The sequence below is a fragment of the Mesoplodon mirus genome, assembly GCF_964341445.2.
Source record: "Mesoplodon mirus genome assembly, chromosome: 2".
Lineage (NCBI taxonomy): Eukaryota > Metazoa > Chordata > Mammalia > Artiodactyla > Ziphiidae > Mesoplodon > Mesoplodon mirus.
This window is the reverse complement of record NC_138977.1, coordinates 46,376,559-46,404,095: the sequence shown is the minus strand read 5'-3', so window position 1 is coordinate 46,404,095 and position 27,537 is coordinate 46,376,559. Positions and strand designations below refer to the sequence as shown.

Sequence of the window (27,537 nt, the reverse complement as noted above, 5' to 3'; positions counted from 1 at the left end):
GCTGTTGAGTTGTATGAGCTGTTTGTATACTTTGGATATTAACTCCTGTCAGTTGCATTCCGTAGGTTGTCTTTTTTTGTTGTTGATTGTTTCCTTTGCTGCGCAAAAGCGTTTATGTTTGTTTAGGTCCCATTTGCTTATTTTTGCTTTAATTTTTTCTTTTCTTTTTTTTTGTGCCTTGGGAGACTGATCTAAGAAAATACTGCTACAATTTATGTCAGAGAATGTTTTGCCTGTGTTCTCTTCTAGGAATTATATGGAATTATGTCTTATATTTAGGTCTTTAAACCATTTGAGTTTATTTTTGTATATGCTATGGGAGAGTGTTCTAATTTCATTGATTTTTTTATGTAGCTGTCCAGCTTTCCCAGCACCACTTGTTGAAGAGACTGTCTTTTCTCCATTGTATGTTCTTGCCTCCTTTGTTGTAGATTAATTGACCATAGGTGTGTTGGTTTATTTCTGGACTCTCTATTCTGTTCCATTGATCTATTTGTTTTTGTGCCAATTCCACGCTATTTTGATTACTGTAGCTTTGTAGTATTGTCTGAAGTCTTGGGAGGGTTATGCCTCCAGCTTTGTTCTTTTTCCTCAGAATTGCTTTGGCAATTCTGGGTCTTCCATGGTTCCATATAAATTTTAGGATTATTAGTTCTAGTATTGTGAAAATGGAATGGATATTTTGACAGGGATTACATTAAATCTGTAGATTGCTTCGGGTAGTATGACCATTTTAATAATATTAATTTTTCTAATCCAAGAGCATGGGATACCTTTCCATTTCTTTGAATCATCTTCAGTCTCTTTATCAGTGTTTTATAGTTTTCAATGTATAGGTCTTTCACCTCCTTGCTTAAAAGTTTTTTTCCTAGTTTTTTTTTTTGACATGATTTTAAACGGGATTTTTTTTTCTTTTACTTTCTGATATTTCATTGTTAGTGTAAAGAAATACAACAGATTTCTGTATATCAATCTTATATCCTGCTACCTTGCTGAGTTCATTTATTAGTTCTAATAGTTTTTGTGTGGAGTCTTTAGAGTTCTCTATATAGAGTATCATGTCATCTGCAAATAGTGACAGTTTTACCTCTTCCCTTCAAATTTGGATACCTTTTGTTTTTCTTGTCTGATTGCTGTGCTAGGATTTCTAATACTGTGTTGAATAGAAGTGGTGAGAGTGAGAAGCCTTGTCTTATTCCTGAATTTAGCAGGAAGGCTTTCAGCTTTTTCTTTTGAGTATGATGTTGGCTGTGGGTTTGTTGTAAATGGCTTTTATTGTGTTGAGTTATGTTCCCTCTATACCCACTTCGGTGAGAGTTTTTTTCTTGAATGGATGTTGAATTTTATCAAATGCTTTTTCTGCATCTATTGAGATGGTCATGTGGTTTTGTCTTTTCTTTTGTTGATGTGGTGTATCACATTGATTGATTTACTTATTTGAACCATCCTTGTGACCCTGGAATGAATCCAACTTAAACATTCTGCATGACCTTTTTTAGGTATTGTTAGATTAGGCTTGCTAATATTTTATTGAGGATTTTTGATCTATATTCATCAAAGATATTGGCCTGTAATTTTCATTTTTTGTAGTGTTTTTGTCTGGTTTTGGTATCAGGGTGATGGTGGCTTCATAAGAATTTGGGAGCGTTCCCTCCTCTTCAGTCTCTTGGAATAGTTTGAGAAAGATAGGTATAAGTTCTTCTTTATATGTTTGGTAGAATTCCCCATTGAAGCCATCCATTCCTAGACTTTTGTTTGCAGGGAATTTTTAAATTATGGATTTTATTTCACTTCTAATGATTGGTTTGTTCAAATTATCTGTTTCTGTTTGACTCAATTTTGGCAGGCTATATGTTTCTAGAAACTTTTCCATTTCTTCTGAGTTGTCCAATTTGTTGGCATATAACCGTTCATAGTATTCTCTTATGATTTTTTTGTATTTCTGCACTATTGGTTGTTATTTCTCCTCTTTCATTTCTTATTTTGTTTATTTGGGTCCTCTTTCTTTTCTTCTTGGTGAGCCTGGCTAGAGGTTTGTCGATTTTGTTTATCTTTTAAAAAAACCAACTCTTGGTTTTATTGATTTTTTTCTATTGTTTTTTATCTCTATTTTTATTTAGTTCCTCTCTGATCTTTATTATTTCCTCCTTCTGCTGACTTTGGGTTTTGTTTGGTCTTTTCCTAATTCTTTTAGGTGACAGTTTGTTTATTTGAGACTTGTTTCTTAAGGAAGGCCTGTATTGCTATGACCTTCTCTCTTAGAACTGCTTTTGCTATATCCCATAGATTTTGTAAGGCTGTATTTTCATTGTCATTTGTTTCAAGGTGTTCTCTGATTTCCTCTTTGAATTCATCATCAACCCATTGTTTTTTTTTAGTAGCATGTTGTTTAGTCTCCATGTGATTGGTTTCTACCTTTTTTTTCTTTTCGTGGTTGATTTCTAGTTTCATACTGTGGTGGTCAGAAAAGATGCTTGAAATAACTTCTATCCTCTTAAAATTGTTGAGGCTTGTTTTGTGTCCTAGTATGTGGTCTATTCTAGAGAATGGTCCATGCACCCTTGAAAAGAATGTGCATTCTGGTTTTTTTTGGATGTAATGTCCTGTAGATATCAATTAAATCCAACTGGTCTATTCTGTCTTTTAGAATCTTTGTTGCCTTATTGATTTCATCTGGAATATTTGTCTATTGACGTCAGTAGAATGTTAGTCTCTTACTATTACGGTATTCCTGTCAGTTTCTCCTTCTATGTCTGTTCGTATTTGTTTTATATATCTAGGTGCTTCTATACTGGGTGAATATGTTAATGAGTGTAATATCCTCTTCTTGTATTGATCCCTTTATCATTATATGGTGTCCTTCTTTGTTTTTCCTTATGGACTTTGTTTTAGTCTGTATTGTCTGATATGGATATTGTTACCCCCGCTTTCTTGTTGTTTTCATTTGCATGAAATACCTTTTTCCATCCCCTCACTTCCAATCTATGAAATACCTTTTTCGATCCCCTCACTTTCAATCTATGTATGTCTTTTGTCCTAAAGTGAGTCTCTTGTAAGCAGCGTATTGTAGGTTCTTTTTTTTTTAATCTGCCATTCTGTGTCTTTTGATTGGAGCATTTAGTCCATTGACATTTAAAGTAATTATTGACAAGTATGTATTTATTGCCATTTTAAACCTTGTTTTCAAGGTGATTTTGTAGTTCTTCCTTGTTCATTTCTTCTTTTTGTTTTTTTTTATGGTTTGATGGTTTTCTTTTGTATTATGCTTGAATTGCTTTCTCTTTTTTTTGGTGAATCTATCATATGGTTTTGACTTGTGGTTGCCCTTGTTTTCAAGTATGTTAACCCATAACTGTATCTACTTGCTTTAGACTGGTAGTCATATAAGTTCAAACACATTCTAAAAGATCTACAATTTTAATCCCCTCCCCCATATTTCATGATTTTGATGTCCTGTTTTACATCTTAATGTTTATGTTTTTGCTGTTAATTAGTTATAGTATAGTTATTAGTAGTTATAAACACTTTTACAGAATTTTTCTGATTGTTTTTTAATCTGTGTACTGGCTTATTTAAGTGGTCTTCAATCCTTTTATACATTTGCCATTCCTATTGTGACTTTCCCTTTCCTATAGATTTTTGATTCTTTTCTATTTAGAGAGGACCTTTCAATATTTCTTTTAGGTTAGGTTTAGTATTGCTGTATTCTTGTAGTTTTTGCTTGTCTGAGACATCCTTTATCTCTTCTTCTAGCCTAAAGGATAGTCTTGCTGGGTAGAGTATCCTAGGTTGCAGATTTTTCCCTTTCATGACTTTGTTTGACAGTGTTTCTGCAGAGAAATTAGCTAAGAGCTTTATGGGGATTCCTTTGTAACTGACTCTTTGTTTCTCTTTTGCTGCCTTTAGATTCCTCTCTTTATCTTGAACTTTTTCCATTTTAATTATAATATGTCTTGGTGTTGGTTTGTTTAGGTTCATCTTATTTGGGACCCTCTGTGCTTCCTGTACCTAGATATCTTTTTCCTTCTTTAGGTTTGGGAAGGTTTCAGCCATAATTTCTTCATATATATATATATATATATATTTTGGCCTTGCCATGCAGCTTGTGGGACCTTAAGTTTGGCACGTTTTATATCATCCCATAGACCTCGTATATTGCTTTCATTTTTTTTTCATTTGTCTTTCTGTCTTTTGTTCTGATTGGGTGATTTCCATTATTCTATCTTCCAGATCACTTATTTGTTCTGCTACATTATTTAGTCTGCTATTCATTGCTTCTAGATTGGTTTTTATCTTGGTAATTGAGTTGTTTTTGATTGGCTCCTCTTTATAGTTTCTAATTCCTCGTTACAGTGATTCTGCATTTCTATCAATAATTGTTCTTAATTCATTTAGCATATTTATTACCTCCTTTTTGAACTCAGGGTCAAGTAGAGTGGAGGGGTCTGTTTCATTGTTCTTTCAGAGGATTTCTCTCGTTTTTTAATTTATTTAAAAAAAATTTTTTATAACTTTAAAATATTTATTTATTTAATTTATTTATTGTTGGCTGCATTGGGTCTTCATTGCTGCACGCAGGCTTTCTCTAGTTGCAGTGAGCAGGGCCTACTGTTCATTGCAGTGTGTGGGCTTCTCATTGTGGTGGCTTCTCTTGTTGCTGAGCATGGGCTCTAGGTGCGTGGGCTTCAGTAGTAGTGATGCACTGGCTCAGTAATTGCGGTTCGTGGGCTCTAGAGCGCAGGCTCAGTAGTTGTGGTGCACGGACTTAGTTGCTCCGCCACACGTGGGATCTTCCTGGACCAGGGCTCGAACCTGTGTCCCCTGCGTTGGCAGGTGGATTCTTAACCGCTGCGCCACCAGGGAAGCCCCTCTCTTGTTCTTTAAACTGGGAGCAGTTCCTGTGATTTTTAAATTTTACTTAAATTTATGTCTCTATAAATTTAGGAGGAACAGTTATCTACTGTTGTCTTGAAGGGCTGGTTTTTATGTGGAAGCATTCCTGAGTAGACTGTATGAGTCCAATAATTTTGGTGCAATGGCTACTTTTGGTATGGATGCTAGTCACATGTTTCCTCAGAGCGTTATCCCCTTGATAGGGCATGTGATTGGTGTTGTGGTGACCAGAGCCTGCACTGGATTTGGGTGGGGCCTCCTCTTTGTTCCATGGAGTCCCATCCCTTTCTTGCCTAGTGCTAGGCTGGTGCTGGGGGCTGGGGTGTTGTGACTGCAGGAATCAAGGTGATTGCGTTGCCACCTGGGACTGGGGCTACCTCTATGGTAGGGCTCTCCCAGGACCTGTCTGCCCCAAATCCGGCTCCAAGCTGCTGTGTGAGGTGGGCAGAACTGGAGCCCTTCTGCCAGGAAAGGAACATCTGAGTACTCCTCACGTGTGATTCTCTGATGCTGCCTGTCACCTACTGTGCACACCAACAGAGACAACTGCTGGAGCCAAGCCCTGCCATGCACGCTGACAGTGAGCTCTGGTTTGGCCCAGATCACACCCCAGGCCCTCCGGGCTGTTTCTGCACAGCTACACAGAGTCCTCTCCCAGGGTCCATCTCCCTGAGTTTCAGTGCCTAGCCACTGCAAATACTAGCAGCCCCACCCAGCAGGCCTTTCAGGCTGGGAAGTGCAGCAAGGTGGAAGCTGTCAGCACCAGCCTCTCTCCACCCTGATTGCTAGCAAGCCATAGTAAAACGTTAGGTTAACTGTTGAGAAGGACATTTAGTATCTGAAGAGAGAATTAGTTAAACAGACAGATAAATTTTCTCCTAATTTTTTCAGACTAGTCATATAATCATAAAGTGTTAGCTTGCAGGGGCAGAGTCAAGATGGCAGTGTGGGAGGATGCTGAATTAGGCCTCCCCACAACTAGGGCGCCTGCTGGCTGCTGATGGGGGACCCTGACGGCCAAGGAGATGGGAAGAACCCCCAAACGAACTGGTAGGATGTGGGGGGACTGAGGGGAGAGGAGAAGTGGAGGCCAGATTGGCGCCCCTGAGGCCAGGGAGATCAGGAAAGGCAGGCAGAGGGGCCCTCCAGGAGGATTGGGAGAGTAGCAGAGGGCAATTGCCCACCCACTCAAGCCCGGGGAGCCTGCTGACCTCCCAGGCCAGTCCCCTGCCCTCTAAGGCCCCCCCAACCCCAGCCGCATTGGTCCTGGGGACATAGGAAGGAGGCAGGGGAGATAAGGAGAGGCAGGCTGGAGGAGCCCTCCAGGACCAGAGGAGCGGGAGAGGAAGGCATTTGCCCCTCTCACTCAAGCCTAGGAAGCCTGCTGGGCTCCCAGGTGAGGTCCTCCACCCTCTGAGACTAGGGGTGGGGGGCATGCCTGGGCCCCTTCTGTTCCATTGAGCCTAAGCCCCACCTCCTACAGCCCCCAGGGCCTTTTCCAGCCCTGTGGGTCCTGAGCACTGGCCTTGCCCAATGCCCAAACCTTGCCCTTGCTTAGGCCCCACCCTCCAGAGCCAAGGTGTTTACCCCACCCCTTTTTTTTTTTTGCTTTTTTCTTCTTTTCTCTCCTCCCCTCTTTTACTGTTGTGGTACTGTTGTACCTTCTGGTTGTTGTTTCATCTATATTTTAATTTTTATATTCTTTCTAACGTATCTGTTAGTTTCCCAGTCTAATTTTATTTTTTACTTTGCTATTGTTCTCTTTTTTTTTTTTGCCACCCCACGTGGCTTGTGGGATCTTGGTTCACGAGCTGGGGGGTGAGCGACAGCTCCTGTGGTGGGAGCTCTGAGTCCTAACCACTGGGCTAACAGAGAACCTCAGACACCTCAGAGAATATTCATCAGAGTGAGGTCTCATGGAGGTCCTCATCTCAGCACCAAGACCCAGATCTATGCAACAGCCTACAAACTCCAGTGTTGGAAGCCTCAGGCCATACAACCAGTAAGACAGGAACACAATCACACTCATTAAAAGAAAAAAAAAAAAAGAGATGGCAAAAAATAGTCACAGATGAAGGATCAAGGTAAAAACCTACAAGACTAAATAAATGAAGAGGAAATAGGCATCTACTTGAAAAATAATTCAGAGTAATGATAGTAAAGATGATCCAGAATCTCGGAAATAGAATGGAGGCATGGATTGAGAAAATACAAGAAATGTTTAACAAAGATCTAGAAGAACTAAAGAACAAACAAACAGAGATGAACAACACAGTAACTGAAATGAAAAATACACTAGAAGGAATCAATAACAGAATAACTGAGGCAGAAGAATGAATAAGTGAGCTGGAAGACAAAGCGGTGGAAATAACTACCAAAGAGCAGAATAAAGAACAAAGAATGAAAAGAATTGAAGACAATCTCGGAGACCTCTGAGATAACACTAAACACACCAACATTCGAATTATAGGGGTCCCAGAAGAAGAAAAGAAAAAGAAAGGGTCTGAGAAAATATTTGAAGAAATTATAGTGGAAAACTTCCCTAACATGGGAAAGTAAATAGTCACCCAAGTCCAGGAAGCCACAGAGAGTCCCATACAGGATGAACCCTAGGAGAAGCACACCAAGACACATATTAATCAAACTAACAAAAATTAAATTCAAAGAAAAAATATTAAAAGCAGCAAGGGAAAAACAAAAAATAACATACAAAGGAATCCCCATAAGGTTATCAGCTGATTTTTCAGCAGAAACTCTACAGGCCAGAGGGAGTGGCAGGATATACTTAAAGTGATGAAAGAGAAAAACCTACAACCAAGATTACTCTACCCAGCAAGGATCTCATTCAGATTCAAAGGAGAAATCAAAAGCTTTTCAGACAAGCAAAAGCTAAGAGAATTCAGCACCACCAAAGAAACTTCTCTAGGCGGGAAACACAAGAGAAGAAAAAGACCCACAAAACCAAACCCAGAACAATTAAGAAAATGGTAATAGGAACATACATATTGATAATAACCTTGAATGTAAATGGATTAAATGCCCCAACCAAAAGACAAAGACTGGCTGAATGGATACAAAAACAAGACCCGTATATATGCTGTCTGCAAGAGACCCACTTCAGACCTAGGGACACATACAGACTGAAAGTGAAGGGATGGGAAAAGATATTCCATGCAAATGGAAATCGAAAGAAAGCTGGAGTAGCAGTACTCGTATCAGATAAAATAGACTTTAAAATAAAGACTGTTACAAGAGATAAGGAGGGACACTACATAACAGTCAAAGGATCAATCCAAGAAGAAGATATAACAATTGTAAATGTTTATTCACCCAACATAGGAGCACTTCAATACATGAGGCAAATGCTAACAACCATGAAAGGAGAAATCAACAGTAACACAATAATAGTAGGGGACTTTAACATGCCACTTACACCAGTGGACAGATCATCCAAACAGAAAATAAGTAAGGAAACACAAGCTTTAAATAACACATTAGACAAAATGGACTTAACTGATATTTATAGGACATTCCATCCAAAAACAACAGAATACACGTTCTTCTCAAGTGCTCATGGAACATTCTCCAGGATAGATCACATCTTGGGTCACAAATCAAGCCTCCGTAAATTTAAGAAAATTGAAATTGTATCAAGCATCTTTTCTGACCACAACGCTATGAGATTGGAAATCAATTACAGGAAAAAAACTGTAAAAAACACAAATACATGGAAGCTAAACAACCAAGAGATCAGTGAAGAAGTCAAAGAAGGAATAAAAAAATACATAGAATCAAATGACAACGAAAATATGATGACCCAAAACCTATAGGACACAGCAAAAGCAGTTCTAAGAAGGAAGTTTATAACAATTCAATCTCACCTCAAGAAACAAGAAAAATCTCAAATAAACAATCTAACCCTACACTTAAAACATCTAGAGAAAGAAGAACAAAGAAAACCCAAAGTCAGTAGAAGGAAATAAATCATAAAGATCAGAGCAGAAATAAATGAAATAGAAATGAAGAAAACAATAACAAAGATCCATAAAACTAAAATCTAAAATCTTTGAGAAGATACACAAAATTGATAAACCCTTAGCCAGCCTCATCAAGAAAAAAAGAGGATGCATGTCAATAAAATTAGAAATGAAAAAGCAGAAACCACAACTGACACTGCAGAAATACAAAGGATTATAAGAGACTACTACAAACAACTATATGCCAATAAAATGGACAACCATGAAGCAGTGGACAAATTCTTGGAAAGATACAATTTTCCAAGACTGAACCAGGAAGAATTAGAAAACATAAACAGACCAATCACAAGTAATGAAATTGAAATGGTAATTAAAACTCTTTCAACAAACAAAAGTCCAGGAACAGATGGCTTCACAGGTGAATTCTATCAAACATTTAGAGAAGAGCTAACACTGACCCTTCTCAAGAGTTTGATCCTTCTCAAACTCTTCCAAAAAATTGCAGAGAGAGAAACACTCCCAAATTCATTCTACGAAGTCACCATCACCCTGATACCCAAACCAGAAAAAGATATCACAAAAGAAGAAAATTATAGACCAATATCACTGGTGAACATAGATGCAAAAGTCCTGAGCAAAATGCTAGCAAACAGAATCCAACAACATATTAAAAGGATCATACACCATGATCAAGTGGAATTTATCCCAGGGATGCAAGGATTCTTCAATATATGCAAATAAATCAACGTGATACACCACCTTAACAAATTAAGGAATAAAAACCATATGATCATCTCAATAGATGCAGAAAATGCCTTTGACAAAATTCAACACCCATTTATGATAAAAGCTCTCCAGAAAATGGGCATAGAGGGAACCTACCTCAACATAAAAAAGGCCATATATGACAAATCCACAGCAAGCATCATACTCAATGGTGAAAAACTGAAAGCATTTCCACTAAGATCAGGAGCAAGACAAGGATGTCCACTCTCGCCACTCTTATTCAACATAGTTTTGGAAGTCCTAGCCACAGCCATCAGAGAAGAAAAAGAAGTAAAAGAATACAAATTGGAAAAGAAGTAGCAAACTGTCACTGTTTGCAGATGACATGATACTATGCATAGAGAATCCTAAAGATGCCACCAGAAACCTACTAGAAAACAGTATGGAGGTTCCTTAAAAAACTAAAAATAGAACTACCATGTGACCCAGCAATCCCATTACTGGGCATATACCCTGAGAAAACCGTAATTCAAAAAGACATGTACCACAATGTTCATTGCAGCACTATTTACAATAGCCAGGACATGGAAGCAACCTAAGTGTCCATCGACAGATGAACAGATAAAGAAGATATGGCACATATATACAATGGAATGTTACTCAGTCATAAAAAGGAGGGAAATTGAGTTATTTGTAGTGAGATGGATAGACCTATAGTCTGTCATACAGAGTGAAGTAAGTCAGAAAGAGAAAAACAAATATCGTATGCTAACACATACGCATGGAATCCAAAAAAAATTGGTACTGGTGAACCTAGTTGCAGAGCAGGAATAAAGATGTAGACATAGAGAATGGACTTGAGGACATGGGGTGAGGGGGGAAGCTGGGGTGAAGTGAGAGTAGCACTGACATATATACACTACTGAATGTAAAATAGTTAGTTAGTGAGAAGCAGCAGCATAGCACAGGGAGATCAGCTCGGTGCTCTGTGACCACCTAGAGGGGTGGGATAGGGAGGATGGGAGGGAGATGCAAGAGGGAGGGGATATGGGGACATGTGTATACATATAGCTTATTCACTTTGTTATACAGCAGAAACCAACACAGTATTGTGAAGCAATTATACTCCAATAAAGATCTATTAAAAATAAATGCATAAATAAATAAATTGTTAGCTTTGGATGGGACTCTGGAGGTCATTTGAAGCAACCTCCCAATAAAAGATACACACAAGGGAACTGAATTCCAGAAAAGTTAGATGTTTTATCTAGAGCTACTGTTCTTTGGTGACTGTATTATGAATGGAAAAATGTAATTTGCTTCCCACTAAATTATGAGTCTGATAGACTAGGAGCTGACAGATTAGATTACCAGTAGGCACAGACCAATTTGAAATCTTTACTAAGGTAGACTGGGTCTAACTAATAAAACTTTATCTTTATGTTTCAGGACTAAAAACTGCAAATTGTGTTGAGAACATGGGTAAGATATGCTCTAGAGTATTCTCTCTGTAATGGGAATTTTATCAGTGTTATTTCTCACAGGAATAGGTCAGAGCCACCCCACTGCACTGTCATACTGTCAGCCATTGTCTCCTCAAGGCTGGGTTGTGCTACTGCTACTCCACCCTAAGCCTATCCCAGCCTTGCCTGTGGCGGTTCTCTCAAGCATTGCATTTGCCTTGGGCATGCAGGGACCATGCCACTCTGACCCTAGCCTATCATTACAGGATTTTGACTCCTGAATACTCCTACATGACTCCTATGCACAGAGTTATACTTGTATTCCTTTGTTTTGACATCTTGGGAAGTAATATTTGGGAGACTGATGAAGGATTCCTTCCTTCATCAGGGGAAAGACTGGGGGGACAGAACAGTAATGTGGTCTGTTTCCTCTTCCTCAGGGAAAAATGGAGAATATAACAAAAATAGTCTCTCTTAGAGGACCATGGAAAAGATTTGGGAAGGTAAACAGGAATTCTAAGAGTATTCAGGAACAACTTTATCAAATTAGGCTCAACAGATCTGAACCAAAGTTGACAGGAAATGCCTTGGACTGATGCATGCTTTGGGTGGATCCTTTTGAAGTTTTATTTAAATAGTTTGAAAATAAGGGTCCATTTCTAGCTGTCTTCCTGGCTAGTTTTTCTTTGAATTCTTCTTAAAGTAATTAAAATGAATTTATATCCATTTATTTTTGAGACTGAAATTTTATATTTCTCATATTGCCATATTTTGCATGTATCTTGACCGAACCTGACATTCACATCTAAGTGTAGTACTATGTAATGAAAACATGTTTGTATTTCAGAATATTTTCAACACATCAGTGTCTACAACTCTGGTAAGTATGCTCTATTTTTAAAAATAATGGATGTTTATTAGCTACATGGATGTTTAATAGCTCTTTCCTGTTCAGCAAATTCAGTTCTTAGCTGACAAAAAAGAGTACTTTGCACATATGAAGGAGTAACCTGGCAGATATGAGGCAGAAAAAAAAGAATCCATTCTGGGGAAATTTACCTCCTTGCAAATGAGAGAGTTGGCTCTCTGGAGATCTGAACAATATGGAACCATTCTGGGGAATAAGGCTGGGCAGACCTGAAGAGCTAGGCACTCTTGACAGGTCTGAGGCCTCTTATGTATAGCTCTATTCTCAGCCGTTGAGATTAGCCTGTGTGACACCAAACATCCAGATGAAAGTAGAAAAAGTCAGTCATTTGCCTTTTTCAAGTAAGGTGATGTTTGTTATCATTTGACTAAAACATCTGAGTGATTAGACGCTTTCCCCAGCCCCTAAGTTTCCACTTATGGTGATATGGCCCAAATCACTTCTTTGCATTTAAGTTCCTTGTTATGTATTTGGCCCATGTAGCTACAATAAGTTTTTCTTTATTGAAGAGAGAAAAGTATCTGGCCTTTCCTTAAGTATGCAGTTTACCTGACGTTTGGAAGATATTTCCTGTCCTTGTGTGAAACATTTCATGCCTCTGAGGACTTGCTTAGTAACACTTCTTATTGGCAGGGCAGCCACAAGTTTTACTGGTCACTTCACAGGGACTTCAGCTAACTCTTCAAGACAGACATTTTTCTAGCTTGTGGAGATCGCTAGGAGACTTACTGTGTATAACAGTTTCTCTTAGTAGGAGGGTCCAGAGGAACGTTCCAGCCCAATTAGCCAAGGTGCATTTAGACTGTGGCTGACACTTAAATTTAGTAGCATTAGCTTACTGGATATATCAAGTGGATCTTTATGGCCATAATTACCTGAAAATAGTTCTGCTCCAACTGTGGTAACTCCCAATTACTTTGTTCTATCATTAAAACAGGTAAGTTTCTTTTTGTAACTTAAGTGAGAAAAACCAGAAACTTGGAGACCCTGGTAAGACATTTTCATAAACTCTAGGGGCTTACGTTTGTAAGACAGCTTCCTTAGGGGTGGGAGCAGGTGGGCATGGCATGGTAAGGAAAAGTGGGAAGAAGGCAGAACCCACATTAGCTTACTAGTTTGGTATATAAGAGACGCTCCTGAGTTCCAGATATCCTTCTTCATAAGGACCACCCAGCAGCCCTGTCTGTCTCCTATCTAACAATCCATAGGTCATCCCAGCGGAGCAGTTAGAGACATGACATAAGAAACTAGTTCTAGAGAATTTACTATTTTCTGCTTTAGGCTAGCTGTTACATGGATAGAGGAAGGTGTGACTAATTATTCCACAAACTCTGTAACATAGGGTGTTCATCAGGAGCATAAAAAATGGCATTTTTTCCTAAATTAAAATGATTTTATATATGTGTATATATTTCTCTTTCTAGCAATCTGAGTAACAAATGCTATTAGCTATATCCATTTGATTATTTAGTATATTCCAAAGTATGACTCATTCCCAATTTTTTTTGTCTTTCTTAAAAATGATATTCCTCAAGGGTGCTGGGACAGAAACACTCTCATAAATTACTGGTGAGATTATAAGTTGGAATTTTTCTGGAGGACAATTTCAATAGTATGTATCACTAGCCTTAAAAATGTCCATACCTTTTAACCTAGCTATAACACTTTTAGATATTTGTCCTAAGGAAATAAACATAAAAATTTGTGTACAAAATATGTACAGAAATGTTTATGCAGTGTTATGGTAGCCAAAATTTATAAATAACCTTAGTATCCAACAGTTGGGTATTGTTAAATAAGTTATATCCATACTATGAAACACTAACCAATTTAAAAACCATGTTTTTGAAAAATATCTAAAGATATGAGAAAGTACTTATAATACAGTGACAATAAAAATAGGATAAAAACAAACTCTACTCAATACTCTGTAATGGCCTATATGGGAAAAGAATCTAAAAAAGAGTGGATATATGTATATATATAACAGATTCACTTTGCTGTACACCTGAAACTAACACATTGTAAATCAACTATACTCCAATAAAAATTTTTTAGAAGATAGGATAAAAACAGCATATGGAGTATACTATCAAATTTATTTTAAAATGTCAAAAGGTACAAACTTCCAGTTATAAGATAAATAAGTACAGAGGATGTAATGTGCAACATGACTATAGTTAACAGCTGTGTGGTGTATTTGAAAGCTGTTAAGAGAATAGATCCTAAGAGTTCTCATCACAAGGAAAACCATTTTTTCCTTTTTTTTTTTTTGTACCTGTATGAGATGACGGATGTTAACTAAACTTATTGTGGTAATCCTGTCACAATATATGTAACTCAAGTCATTATGCTGTATACCATAAACTTATATAGTGTTTTATGTCAATTATATCTCAATAAAACTGAGAAAAATAGTAAAAAATGTATATGAGCATGTACATATATATATATAGCAAAGAGACAGGAAATATACCAAAATGTTAAGATTGAATAGCTCTGATATCTGGGATTATGAGTAATTTTTAATAATTTCCTATATTTTTCCAAAGTATCTGTAATTATATTACTTACATAATCAAGAAGTTTCATTTTTAAAAATAAATCATGACAAATGTAGGTCAGAGTCTAAAAAAGAATCAACAAGAGATATTTTGCTTAATCTAGGAGAGTGCCTGGATCACTAGCCATAGTTCTCACAGTAAGTTAGGCACCAGTGGGTTAAATCTCTTTCCCTTTTACCCAAAACTCTAAAAGCTTTGAGAGTGGGTCATCTCTCAAAGCTTTTAGAGTTTTCCACTGTAAATAGCTATATAAATATAAGGTTAAAATTTCAAGCTTACTGCGTTTATCACTAAATATTTCCTATTCTCATCTTCAGGAAAGAAAAGCCAGGAGCCCACAGTCTTACCTGGTAAGTGATCTTTTACTTACTCTCAGAGACCAGCTACAAGGTTAGAAGGAGGCATGAGGACTCCTAGAACTAAGGACGTTACTGGACATGGAGAGTTTGAGGAATAAGTTAAGTCAAAACAGAGGGACTCTAGTTATTGAGAGATTATGTTCCATGCAGTAATGTACTAAGCAGTTTTATAATGTATCACCTTTAATCACCACTTACTACAAACCTACAAGGTATTTCTTTTGCCTAAATAAGGAAACGAAGGTCAGAGGGATTAAGCCTGCCCAATCATAAAGCTAATAACTATAATGACAATAGAGCTAAACCAAGCAGAGTCTTAGACCCAGTACTATTTCATTTAAAAACCGATGTACTAGGACTGACTGCCTTATGAAGATAAGGTTGGCCAGATAATGAAGTTCTTGAACTCCACCATAGGAGTTTGGGCTTTGTCCAGTTAGAGAATGAAGAGCAATTGAAAGGTGTTTTTGTTACTGTTTTCTTTTTCCTTTTTTGGGGGGTGGGGGTGGGGTTGAAGATGGGGGAGGTATAGACCAAAGGGAGCATTAACAATGCAAGATAGTTGATGAACACTAACCAATATTCATTTCTGTCTTCAGGTGTGAAGAGCCAAGAAGCCACCCAAATACCTGGTAAGACAGCTTTATTTACTTTCTTGGCCAAAGTATGAGAAGAGAAGGATCCCCCCGTGTATTAAAGAGAATATTGTCATGAGATTATTATTCATTAATATTTCGCTTACAGCTACCTGCCAGTCATTCTACAAAGATTTAGCTGGGGAAGAGAGTAGAAAAGTACCTTTCCTCCCTAGTGTTCATGCCTTCCTGGAACAGGAAAGTTAGCTCTGCCGGGGGCATGGCTGAAGGCAAGGCTTCTGGGACCTGGATGCATGCAGTCCAGCCTTAGATTCTATAGCTAAAGGTACTCAAGAGGAACTTCAACTTCATGCAGGAGCTAACTGTTAGCTTTGGCTAATAACATCTCAGCATCTAGGACTGCCAGGTACCTAAGCATAGTACTCTCCTGGTATAGAGGCAGACTTAATGAGGCGCCGGGGCAGAAGGCTTCTCTGAGTTTGGCATGGATTTGCACAGTGAAGGTTCGTGTAGCCAGAGCTTTCAAGTAAAAAGCCAGAAACCACAGTGCAGTGGGACCTGTGGTGCTTGTATCTCGAGTTCATGAGACGAGAAGGAGTTTGGAAATTGTACTCACTGGAACAAACTGCAAACCACTGAAAATTTCTTTCTCACGTAGGAATGAAAACTCCAGAACCTTTTTCACTACCTGGTAAGCAATGTTAGGCATGCTGGAGGGGAAGCTGCCAATCTGGGGAGTATAGATATAATTGTCACCATTAGATACGCAAGGGAGGCTACGTACTTTGCACAGCAAGATCACGTGAGTGAGTGAAGGACCCAGGTCTCTTACCTTATGACTAAGTACCTGTTTCTTAAAACTTGTGGTTCCTCTAGTGTTTTTCCAGTATACTTATCATGACACATTTAACCTACCTTCAAGATATAACCATGAAAGCAGGTATTCAAAAAGTATGAGGCTGTTGCTGAGTGTGGGGCCTTGAGTTTCTGTGGTCAGAGAAACTGAACAGTATGACTCCTGTCAAGTCAAAAGGGCCTCAGAACTCACGCTTACAAGGGAGGAAAAAAATGAAACGGCCCTCAAACTTAATTCTTTTCCTGAGACAAGGAGAAGTTAAAAAAAAAAAGTGGACATTATCTAATATTTTACCAGAGAGCTATGGACAGTAATAAGACTTCTCTAGGCCTCAGAATTGTCATCTTTCAAAGGTGGCTAACACATGTCATGTTACCTTATAGGGGTATCTGTAAGGACTATATAAACACAAAATCTCAGGGCACAAGCCCCTATCTAATGGTTCAGTCCTGCTTCCGAGTTCATGTGTTTTGAAAATAATTTGTTAGGTTTTGTTATTATGGAATGATCATCTGTTAAGGAAATTAGATTGTTGGCATCTGCTAAATGACATCCATCCGCACAGTACTGAGCTTTGCCTCACAGTGCTGCCTTTGGATATTGTGTGCTGTGTACAGAAACAGCCATTCCCAGTTCATGATCTAAAGCACTGACAGACTCAGAGAGAGAGGTTCCAGCAATACTTTTATATTCACCCAGATTTGAACTGTTGGACTTATTTGGCCGCGACTTTGAAGTGAACCTCTAATGACACTGATGACACACTTTGTGTGTCTACACTCTTCCGCTCGCTGGACCTGAGTTTGCATAGTACTCTCGCTGGCACCTTACTAGGCGCCCCGGCGGCCTGAAAGGCAGCTGCTGAGCGGCATGTGGAGGATGACCACGGTCTGGTCTGTGTGGACAGACAGACCCAACGTCATGAAGCCTGTCCTCTGCCGTGTTCCTCTGGGCAGCTTTGTGTAGAGGTCACGTGAGTTCACTTTCCTGCCCCTCTGCTCCCACGTCTGTACAAGGGAGAAAATTTCTGTCTTGCAAGACTGATGAACATCCTAATGAGATAAAAGTACTGGCAAAATGAATGGTGCTTTAAAATAGTAGTAAATGGTAGATGCCTTTATTAGTATCTGAAAATCTGTTTTTCATTTAGGAATAAAAATGTTACAACCGGGTGAAAAACCTGGTAATAGATTCTTTTCTGGGGGTGGAGGCACCACGGGGTTCTGAGTCCTTTACCATAATCGTTCAGTTAGCTCCATCTTAAGGGGGATGGGGAGAGGGCACTTGAGCTGCACAGCTTCTGACACCCCAGGCTGCAAGCCAGACGGGGAAATGTTGAGAACTCCCTTCAGTGTGTGCATCAGACTGTTATTATGGCTCCCTGGGTCAGGCAGAGAAAAAGGCAGTTGACCTGAAACTGGGACAGTTGGCTTCCCGCTGCGCCTGTCTATTCCAGAATGGGACAGGAGGCTTCCCAGGGTGCGCAGGTTACCGTGAGAGAATCTGTAGTTACAGGAATAGCATCATCAAAGAGGTGTGTGTGAGAACCGTACAGTGTAGGACCATCCATTCTGTGCCCCTTATCTCCTCCATGTCCTCCAACAAATAGGCCACTCAGTTTTGCTGGGACTGTTTTGTGTTGTGCCCTCTCCTAGAAAGCTGTGTGCAGTGCAGGCTTTTTAAAAAGTGGTGTCAAACCATTTCCACAGGATCTCATATAATCCAATAAAAGAAATATTGTTATCACCGTTTGAGAGATGGAAACATGGAATACGGGAAGTTACAGAACCTGTCAAAGGCTAGAATGAGACAGTCAAGACCCAAACTTTTCAAGTTTTGTTCATTTTCTGTCACATGACACTTGTCTTCCAGCTAGATGTAGTTATAGAAAATACACCTAACCTGGGCTCCTAGAATTGGCATTTGGCTTCAAAGCCGTCAGAATATGGCAATATTGTAATATTTCAATGCTAACATACTTGGAGTTAGAATCGCGTAGTAAGTAAGAGCAGAGGGTTTGAAAGCAGGCATTCCTACCACTGATTACCTCTGTGATTTTATGCAAGTTTTGGGGAACTTCTGTATAATATGGATAACTCTACTACCTACTAGGAGTGTAACAAGTAAAGGTAATAATGTACATAAAGCATTTGGTCAATGTGTGACACACAGTAAGCATTCAATAAATGATTAGCGTTACGGTTGTGCTTGGGAATCTGAGTTCAATATGTAGAAAAAAGACTTTTCTTTTTTAACAAAGTTTAACCTTTTCTAACAAAGTTTAACCTTTCTTTTAATGGAAACACACACACATGGTAAAAAATTTCAAAGCATGCAAACCTGTAAACACTGAACCCTTCCCCCAGTCCCACCTATACCTCTAAAACTAATGCCCTGCCCCTCAGTCCCACACGCAGAGATAACCAAGTTAGCTTAATCATTTAACCAGATTTTTTTCTTTGGGATAAATCTGTGTACAATGCAGTTAACTCAAAATCTGTTTATATTTTAGAAGACAAAAGTCAAGATATGGACAGTCCTGGTAAGAAATATCTCATTTCCTTAGTTGATAAATGTCTGTTTCTGCAATACAGAAAAACTGAGAAATTTATTTTCTCTCAATAAAAGGAACAAAATCTCAAGAGTTTAAAGCATCATAACAGAGTAGAATGTCATATCCAAATGCTTGTATTTGCAAATGGGGGGGGCAACTTGATTTTGCTTCTTAAGCACTCATTTTCAACTGTGTATATAGACTGTACTTTTTCGAGCAATGGTTCTCAACCCTGCAACCCAATTCTGTCTTTTTAGAACAAATATTTTATAATATTTATTTTATAAAGGTATCCTGAAATAAGATTCATAAATAAGTCCCACTTGCACCATAAAAAAATCAATGTCCTAACAACTATGTAACAAAATTATATACATTTCAATACGTAAATGCCTAGATTATTCTAGAAGACGTCATGAAGTAGATTGTTTTTATTTACACAGAGAAATCTGGATGTAAGAGAGAGGACTGGAAGCTATTCTATACAAATATAAGAAAATGAAAGTGAAGAAATACCCTGAGCACTAGAATAGAAACCAATGCTTATTAAAACTATCCAAACATATTTTGCATATATGTAACACTTAGGTTCTGGGTTTGAGCATGATAAACAGGTTTTTAACATGTGTATGTCTAGCAGTGCATTTGAAATTTATGTGCAAGTGGGTGGATTGTTCATTGTGCAAGACTCTCGAGAGCACTGCAGGATACTAGCCCTCTACTTCCAGTGCTGTGACAATCAAAAATATACTCCGACAAATTTCCAAACTGCCTTAGGGGGGCAGTGCAGCCCCCTTGAGAACCACTGCTCTCTAGTAACAAACCAATGTATGAGTGCATCTGCTTGTCCGTTTTCCCCACCTGTATACATATAACTGCACGTTTATAATTACGGCAAGTAAATTTATGAGTTGAAGGTTTTTATAACATTTACTAGCTGTTTCTCTTGGTTTCACTTATGTGAGTGGTGATCCCATTTGGAAATTTCCAATCAGTCTTCCCTTGTACAGTCTAAACCAAAACACAGCCAGAAGTCAGATATCTGAGTTAAGGGCAGTGTGAAACAGACCATCCTGAGATGGCTGGACTCCACTGTACCTCTCTCCACCAGTTCAGGTGAAAGGGAAGCAGTTTTCTCCAGAGTAGTGTTTTATGTATAGAGGGAAAAAAATTTATCAGCTTGCAGGGCTGTTTAAAAAATGCAATGCAATTTTTTACACTGTAAAATATTACACTGTATATTGGTAGAATATGCAAATGAAATAGACTATCTTGAAATAGAAAAGACACAGAATTAAACTTGCATATACAGAAAATGAAAATTTTAAATTGCCAAGAAATTCTAGAGAACTTGAACAAAAAACTACCTTGTCTACAAAGATACTAAAAAGCCTGTGAAATCTTAGATAAAACCTAGATCAGCACACCCTGATGATGCATATGAAAATATAGCCCCAAATCTGTAATGAACTATATTTATTTTAAAGTTGTCCTGGTTAGAATTACTTCATGTAAAACTGAACCTGAATGTTCACATATTCAGGATATATGGTGTAGGTGGATGACACTTGATACTAAAAATGACATGTGTCAATGACTATGTCTTCTCATTAACAGCTCCAGCTCCAGCTCCAGGTCCAGTTCCAGGTCCCAAAACCCATACCCCTGCATCTTCTGGCAAAATGCTCCTTCTACCGTTTGGGACATTCATCATTTTAATCAGTGTTTCTGCTATAAATCTCTGTCACTCTGTAGTCTGATACATTCTTTTTAATTTTTTTGGGGGGGGGGCGCTGATTTATTTATTTATTAGACTCGAGTGCTTTAGTACAGAACGGTACAGAGATGTTTGTGCTTCAATACTTTCAAACACTGAGATTCTGATAATTTCAAGGTAAACAAGTTTCAAGACAGACTAGCTTTTTGATACATTTTTTATTACTTGAAATATGCTACAGGCATCCCACAGAAATCATCAAAAGGAATGATGTATTTTTCACTTGTTGGCCAAAGTCATTTGATAAAATGAGAATTACATATTTGTTCATGTAATTAGCAAATTCAGGTAGCTGACCCAGATGTCACAGAATTCATTTTTCACTTATTTCTATGTTAATCTTATGATTGCAAAAAACTGTATACTTTTGGTTTAATTCAATGACTTTAAAATTATTAGCTATAATTTCAGTAGAATTGCTAGATATTAAAATGTCAGTAATGCTAGTGGTTAACATGAATTTAATTCCTAATTAGAATTTAAAGGTGTTCTACTTATCTTTAAAGGATCAAACTTTGACTTCAAATAGTGTATTCAGTCTCATTTTCCTTCTATATATGAACACCTTATATTTTTATAAACACAACAGTTTACCAAGTATGTCAAATACGTAGTCCCTAACTTGAACCTCCTGTTAACCCAGGAAGGCAGACAGTACTGAATGAATATGTGGGCTCAATAAGCAAGGAAAATGAGTACAGTACAGTAGTCTTCCAGCCCAGGTATTATGGTGGTTGAAAAGTAATTGATTTAGGCATGGGCTTTGGTAACTGACACTTGTTTACACTGCCAGTGTTTCAAAAAAGGACTTAAGGCCACTTTCAGAGATTCAGAAAAACTACATGAAATCTCAACTAGGTGTTAGGGGTTCAGTGTGCTTTAATTCTACCATTTACCTCTCTTCATGTTCAGAATTTTGAGTGGACTTACCACAAGAACCATAAGCCAGTTCACAGAACGTCTATAAATTGTGCTGGAGAACACAACTTAGTCCAGAGGCCAAAGTTGGTCTTTTCTTCTCATTTCCACCCAGATCTAGAACTTGGTTATCAGTTGCTTGGAACACAACTCAGGTACAGACCAAGTCCAGTTATCTAACCAGCTACATGAACAAGGACCACAGGTCTTGCCTTACACATGTAGTCACCAGCAGGATCAAAACTTAGGAGGCTAACTGGGCCTGTCTTTAAAAGGCAGACCCCAAGCCCTATCTAGGGCTTGTGAAATTAGAAACCTAACAATACGAGAGGACGAAAAATGAAAGGCTAGAGAAGTAAGTATGGTATGCATGATTAGCCATCTGCCCAACAGAGAATGTGGCTCAGTAAGTAACAGTTCTCATCTATTATTAGCTCACCAGCTCTTCCTACAGTGAGAGGGTGTGCAGAGGGGCAAACTCCTTCCACATTTGGCTACATGGATGAGAAAGATGAGAGGTGTTATGAGAAACAGCCCCGTGAACCTTGTTTGTGTCTCCTACACAACTGTTAGCTAGCTAGTCTGCATCTTGACAGATTCCTTCAGTGGGATCTCAGAGGGAGGCCTCTGAATATACAGTGCATCACACTCCTTGCCATCCTCATAATAAACACAGTGGCACGGTTCATGGGGCTGTTTCTTTTAACACCTCTCATCATAAGACAAAGCATTACGCAGAAATGCACAGTTAAAGCACTCCAAGAGGGCCAACATGATGCAGCCCAGGTGTGCAGTTTGTAGTCAGAAGAATTGTTTAAAATGATCTAGTTGTTTAAGAATCACTGTTGCACATTATCATGTCTAATTCAGATTTTCCAGTGTTTTCAGATACTAATGATGTATTAGAGAATTCTTTATCCTGGATGATATAGGAAGTAATTTTTATTTGCTGTACCCTAGTCAAAATATATCAGTATTGATATACTTTCCTTAGAGGGTAAAGTCAGACTTAAATCCAGGTTAAAACTGAAATTCTTGAGCTGTGATTATGATTTAATATTTGTGTGGACATGAATGGTCATTCTCCCAGAGCCAAATAAAGCACCAGACAGAATTATATAAAAAGTAATTATAATCAAGAATTTATTTATAACTTTTCATCTTTTTTAGAAATAAAAAGGTTTAAAAAAAAGTTGTAAAAATGATAAAATGTAATTTTGTTATATCCTAATTGCTTAGGTGTGTTCTGTAAATTCCAAATAAGTAAAATAATATAAAAATATATTTTCAAATCTTTATAGAATGAAAAGAAAACCACATTAATCATTAAATACTCTTGGATTTTCTTTACTCCTCCCACAGATGAATTCACAAATATAAAAATTGACATACATTTACATTCTGAAGTACAAATCTCCAACAGCCAAGTAATTATACAGTTTGTTATGTGCAAAGTAGACATTTCCTATTTACTTGCTATGGAGAGCAGAGTACAGGCTCAATGGAGAATAATCATTAAACAACTGATGATTATTTTTAAGAAGAATGCTGTTGTAAAAATATACAATAGGAAATATTTTTGGTAATTATGTACTTCTTTTTTAAAGTAATTACAGCTTTTAGATGTAAATCTTTCAAAGGCTATCTCTGAAGAGCAGTGAAGTGACAGTTATTTCAGATTTGATGAATAATAATTTGTCAGGAACCTTCTCAAAAACCAAGCCAGGAGAGAGGATTGTTTTCTTTCTTTTTCCCTCCACGTGGTCAGTTTCATTCTTAAGGAAGGTCTGATATAACAAGAAAACGTATTTCACAAACCTTTAACACAAGATTGTGAACTGTCAACTGAAGGCACCACCTCTGATGTGGATGGTTTCATTCAATCCATGTTCTACCAACTTGATATCTTCTAAATCATCTTTTATGATGCTAATCAAGTGGCTAAGGCCTTCCTGTTGTTGTTTCAAATGCTAGAAGGAATTTTAAAAATATCAATGTATTTATTAAACTGCACGCTACTCACAGGAAAATGGCTGTTTTTCACTGTTTTACCATCAACACAGCACTTAGTGGCTGCTCTCATTACCTGCATATTTAAACATTTGTACTATATCTTTTGCTAACACTTCTAAATACAGTAAAATACTACTGTAAAAAGCAATAAAATCAAATATACAATGAACAATATCTGTAACAGAAATTTTACAAAAGATGCAGTTTTAAAGGTTCCTTTAAAAACAAAGGTATATTAAAACAATGCAAGAAGGTACTCAAATATAGATGACTAGCAAAATAATAATTCTGAAAACTGAGGATTTCCATGTTTTAAAGTACAAAGTATAAACTGATGATAATGGTGATAACTACAATTGCTAGCATTTTGAAGAGTCCTTCCCAGAGGTTAAGGCAGCTTGAAGAGTTTCATGGGTATTAACTCATTTAAAATCCCTTTGAGCACACACTTTGGGGGTACCATTATTACCTCTTCTCTACAGATAAAGAAACTGAGATACAGGTGATGAGCCATGATGCTTCAATTCCAAAACAATATACTGCTTTTCATCGTTTTAGGTAGGTGTTTATATTATTCCCAATTTTACTGCATACATAAACTCTTTTATATAGTTCTTTATTCCAATATGCTGGAATCTTTCTCAGTTAATTTTATTGTAAATATGAATATAATCAAGTGTATGTATACTTTTCGAGAACCCAAAAGCCAAACTAGTTTTTAGTTGCATGTAACGGCAATATCCATTCTAAAGTACATAATAAAATCAGATTTGTTGATGACATTTATAACTACCTAAGATCCTCAGGGTCATACCAACCTGCCACGCCAATTAATCCTACCTAATATGTTCCACAAAGTTTACCATCTTAATATATATTTTTAGACACAGTTGATGGTTGGATAGCTTTTATTAAACCAATCTATATTTATACTAATGAAACTAAGCTAGAGCAGTATGTCCCAACTTCTTCATAGAAAGTGAGCCTTAGACAAGTGGTTGGAGGTTTTGGCTACCCCAGCCTACACCCAGGTCCCCTGAGGGCTGACAGGATCAGTAACTCTACATATTTATAATTGATATGTGGCATCATATAAGTTGGGAATATGTGATATAGAGCAGTTACTTCTCAAACTTTAACTGTGCATACAAATCACTCTGTGATCTTGAAAAATATAGCTTCCGGACGTCCGGAGTACGGACTGAGCGTCTGCATTTCTAACGACCCCCAGGTGCTGCTGCTGCTGCCCACACACAGCAGCAGGGTCTAGGGTACTTCAGTTGTCTGTATTACCTCGGAATTCATCGATGTGGGGGACAGGGGAAGAGAACGATTAACTTTTTTTTGGTGGGAAAATATACATAACATGTCCATTTTAACCATTTTATGTCCAGTCCTGTAGCACTGAGTAAATCACGTTGTGCAACAATCACTACCATCTATCTGTAGAACTTTTTCATCTTCTCAAACTGAAATTCTGTACCCGTTAAACACTAGCTCCCCATTCCCCTTCCCCTCAGCCCCTGGCGACTACCACTGTACTCTCTATGAATTGGACTACTCTAGGTACTCCATATAAGTGGAATCATACAACTTTTGTCCTTTTAAACTGGCTTATTTCACATAATGTCTTCAAAATTCACCCATGTAGTGTGTGCATGTGAGAATTTCCTTCCTTTTTAAGGCTAATATTCCATTGTATATATACCATATTTTGTTTATTCATCCATCTATGCACACTTGGATTGCTTCCACTTTGGCTACTGTGAATGCTTCTATGAACATGGCTATACAAATAATCTGTTTGAGTTCCTACTTTCAATTCTTTTAGGTATGCACCCAGAAGCAGAACTGCTGGACTATATTGTAATTCTATGTTTAATTTTTTGAGGAATCATTTTTCACAGTGGCTGCATGCACCATTTTTTTTTTTGCTGTACGCGGGCCTCTCACTGTTGTGGCCTCCCCCATTGCGGAGCACAGGCTCCGGACGCACAGGCCCAGCGGCCATGGCTCACGGGCCCAGCCTCTCCGCGGCATGTGGGATCTTCCCAGACCGGGGCATGAACCCGTATCCCCTGCATCGGCAGGCGGACTCTCAACCACTGCGCCACCAGGGAAGCCCTGCATGCACCATTTTTACATTGCCGCTAGCAATGCATGAGGGTTCTATTTTCTTCACATCTTCTAAACCCTTGTTATTTTCTGGGTTTTTTTTTTTTTTTTTTTTTTTTTTGGATAATAGCCATCCTAATGGATGTGAAGTGGTGAATTCACCTTTTTAAAAGGTGACTCTAGTGCAACACTTACCTGCTTGATTTCTCGTAACAGATCTGCATCTATGTAGTATCTTTCTTCAGATTTGACTGCTCCAAAATGATTCTGCATCCTGATTTGGGACATCAGTTCATTCAGTCGGCCCTAAAAATAATACAGAGTTGAGGGACTTCCCTGGTGTCACGGTGGATAGGACTCGGCACTCCCAATGCAGGGGGCCTGGGTTCGACCCCTGGTCAGAGAACTAGATCCCACATGCATGCCGCAACTAAGAGTTTGCATACCAAAACTAAGGAGCCCGCCTGCTGCAACTAAGGAGCCGGCAAGCCGCAACTAAGGAGCCTGCTTGCCACAACTAAGAGTTTGCATACCAAAACTAAGGAGCCCGCCTGCTGCAACTAAGGAGCCGGCAAGCCGCAACTAAGGAGCCTGCTTGCCACAACTAAGACCCGGCACAACCAAATAAATAAATAAAAATACTGAGTTGAATTACAACTGCTCATAACAGCAACCATTTCTAAAAGAGAATGTTTTATTTTAAAAGGATAGGTACTACTATAATTAAAGGTGTCAATTCTCCCTCTGTACATTATTTGAAACACTAATACAAGCCCAAAACATCATGATTAAGAGTCTACTTTAAAAAGGAAGTTTTGATTAAAGAGAACAAATACTTAATAAAAAACAAGTATACAAAATTCCTCTTTTTGAAGACCCAAGTAACATTTCTCTGCAGATCCACCTGAAACAAATTCTAGCTTTATGGTCTTATAAGTGCTTACCTTAAACTGAGTAGGGGCATTTAGTTCACACTGAATTGTATCTAGTTGAACTCGCAACTGCTCTTCATCAGCTTGGATGGCATACCCACTCTTCCTCTGAATTTCCTGTTTGATTAGGACCTATACAAAGAAAACCCACCGATAACGATAGAATCATCTCTTTTCAGTTATGCAAGTAATTTTATTACACATCAATTGTTGAAAGAAATTAGATGAATACACTAACAATAGTTAGAATCATTAACAGTTCAAGATTTGAATTATGTTTGCCCATTTTTATTAGGCAAGTTACATTAATTTGTTACTTTTAATGACTACATAATTTTCATGCATTATTAATAATAAACTCAAGTATTCTTATGTTGAGGGGCATATATTTTATTTCTAGTTTTGACACTATCAACAATGCTGTAATAAACATTTTTGTATACATAACTTTATTTACTTGTATAGACCCCCAGGAATTAGATTGCTGGGTTTAAAAGTGTGTGTGTTCAGTCTTTAGAAGCTGCTAGATTGCCTTCCCAAAGATCCTCCTGATGAGTATTAAAGAGATCACACAAATTTTTTTAAAAACCTGCATTCCCTTGAATGTGTGTTTTTTTGTTTTTTTTTTTGGCCGTGCCACTTGGCCTGTGGGATCGGCTAGCAGGATCTTAGTTCCCCGACCAGGGATCAAACCCGGGCCCTCTGCAGTGGAAGCGCAGGGTCATAATCACTGGACCACCAAGGAATTCCCCCCTTGAATGTTAAAGGATCGTCTTTTAACGGTTAAGAACTACTTTGCATTTGTTCTTCTGTGAACTGCCTTTATACATTCTTTGCCCGTATTTCACTTGGGGTTTTTTTAGGTC

At 38.0% G+C, this 27,537-nt stretch overlaps 2 protein-coding genes across 2 annotated transcripts in view; one reads left to right on the top strand and one right to left on the bottom strand.

Moving 5' to 3' along the window:
* Positions 1-20,676, top strand: part of ART3 (ADP-ribosyltransferase 3 (inactive)) — a gene marked incomplete at its 3' end in the record, with an annotated part of 35,581 nt that extends 14,905 nt beyond the window's left edge. Inside the window, exons 3-8 of the mRNA XM_082642767.1 lie at positions 11,046-11,078; positions 14,869-14,901; positions 15,510-15,542; positions 16,165-16,197; positions 17,513-17,545; positions 20,534-20,676. Of these exons, the coding sequence (XP_082498893.1) occupies positions 11,046-11,078; positions 14,869-14,901; positions 15,510-15,542; positions 16,165-16,197; positions 17,513-17,545; positions 20,534-20,676 (308 nt within the window). The remainder of the gene's footprint in view (positions 1-11,045; positions 11,079-14,868; positions 14,902-15,509; positions 15,543-16,164; positions 16,198-17,512; positions 17,546-20,533) is intronic.
* A 164-nt stretch (positions 20,677-20,840) lies between these two features.
* NUP54 (nucleoporin 54) overlaps positions 20,841-27,537 on the bottom strand; it is a 40,168-nt gene continuing 33,471 nt past the window's right edge. Inside the window, exons 10-12 of the mRNA XM_082611420.1 lie at positions 26,684-26,803; positions 25,935-26,045; positions 20,841-23,581 (exon numbers count right to left, since the gene is read on the bottom strand). Coding sequence (XP_082467546.1) covers positions 23,453-23,581; positions 25,935-26,045; positions 26,684-26,803 — 360 coding nt within the window. The 3' untranslated portion in view covers positions 20,841-23,452. The remainder of the gene's footprint in view (positions 23,582-25,934; positions 26,046-26,683; positions 26,804-27,537) is intronic.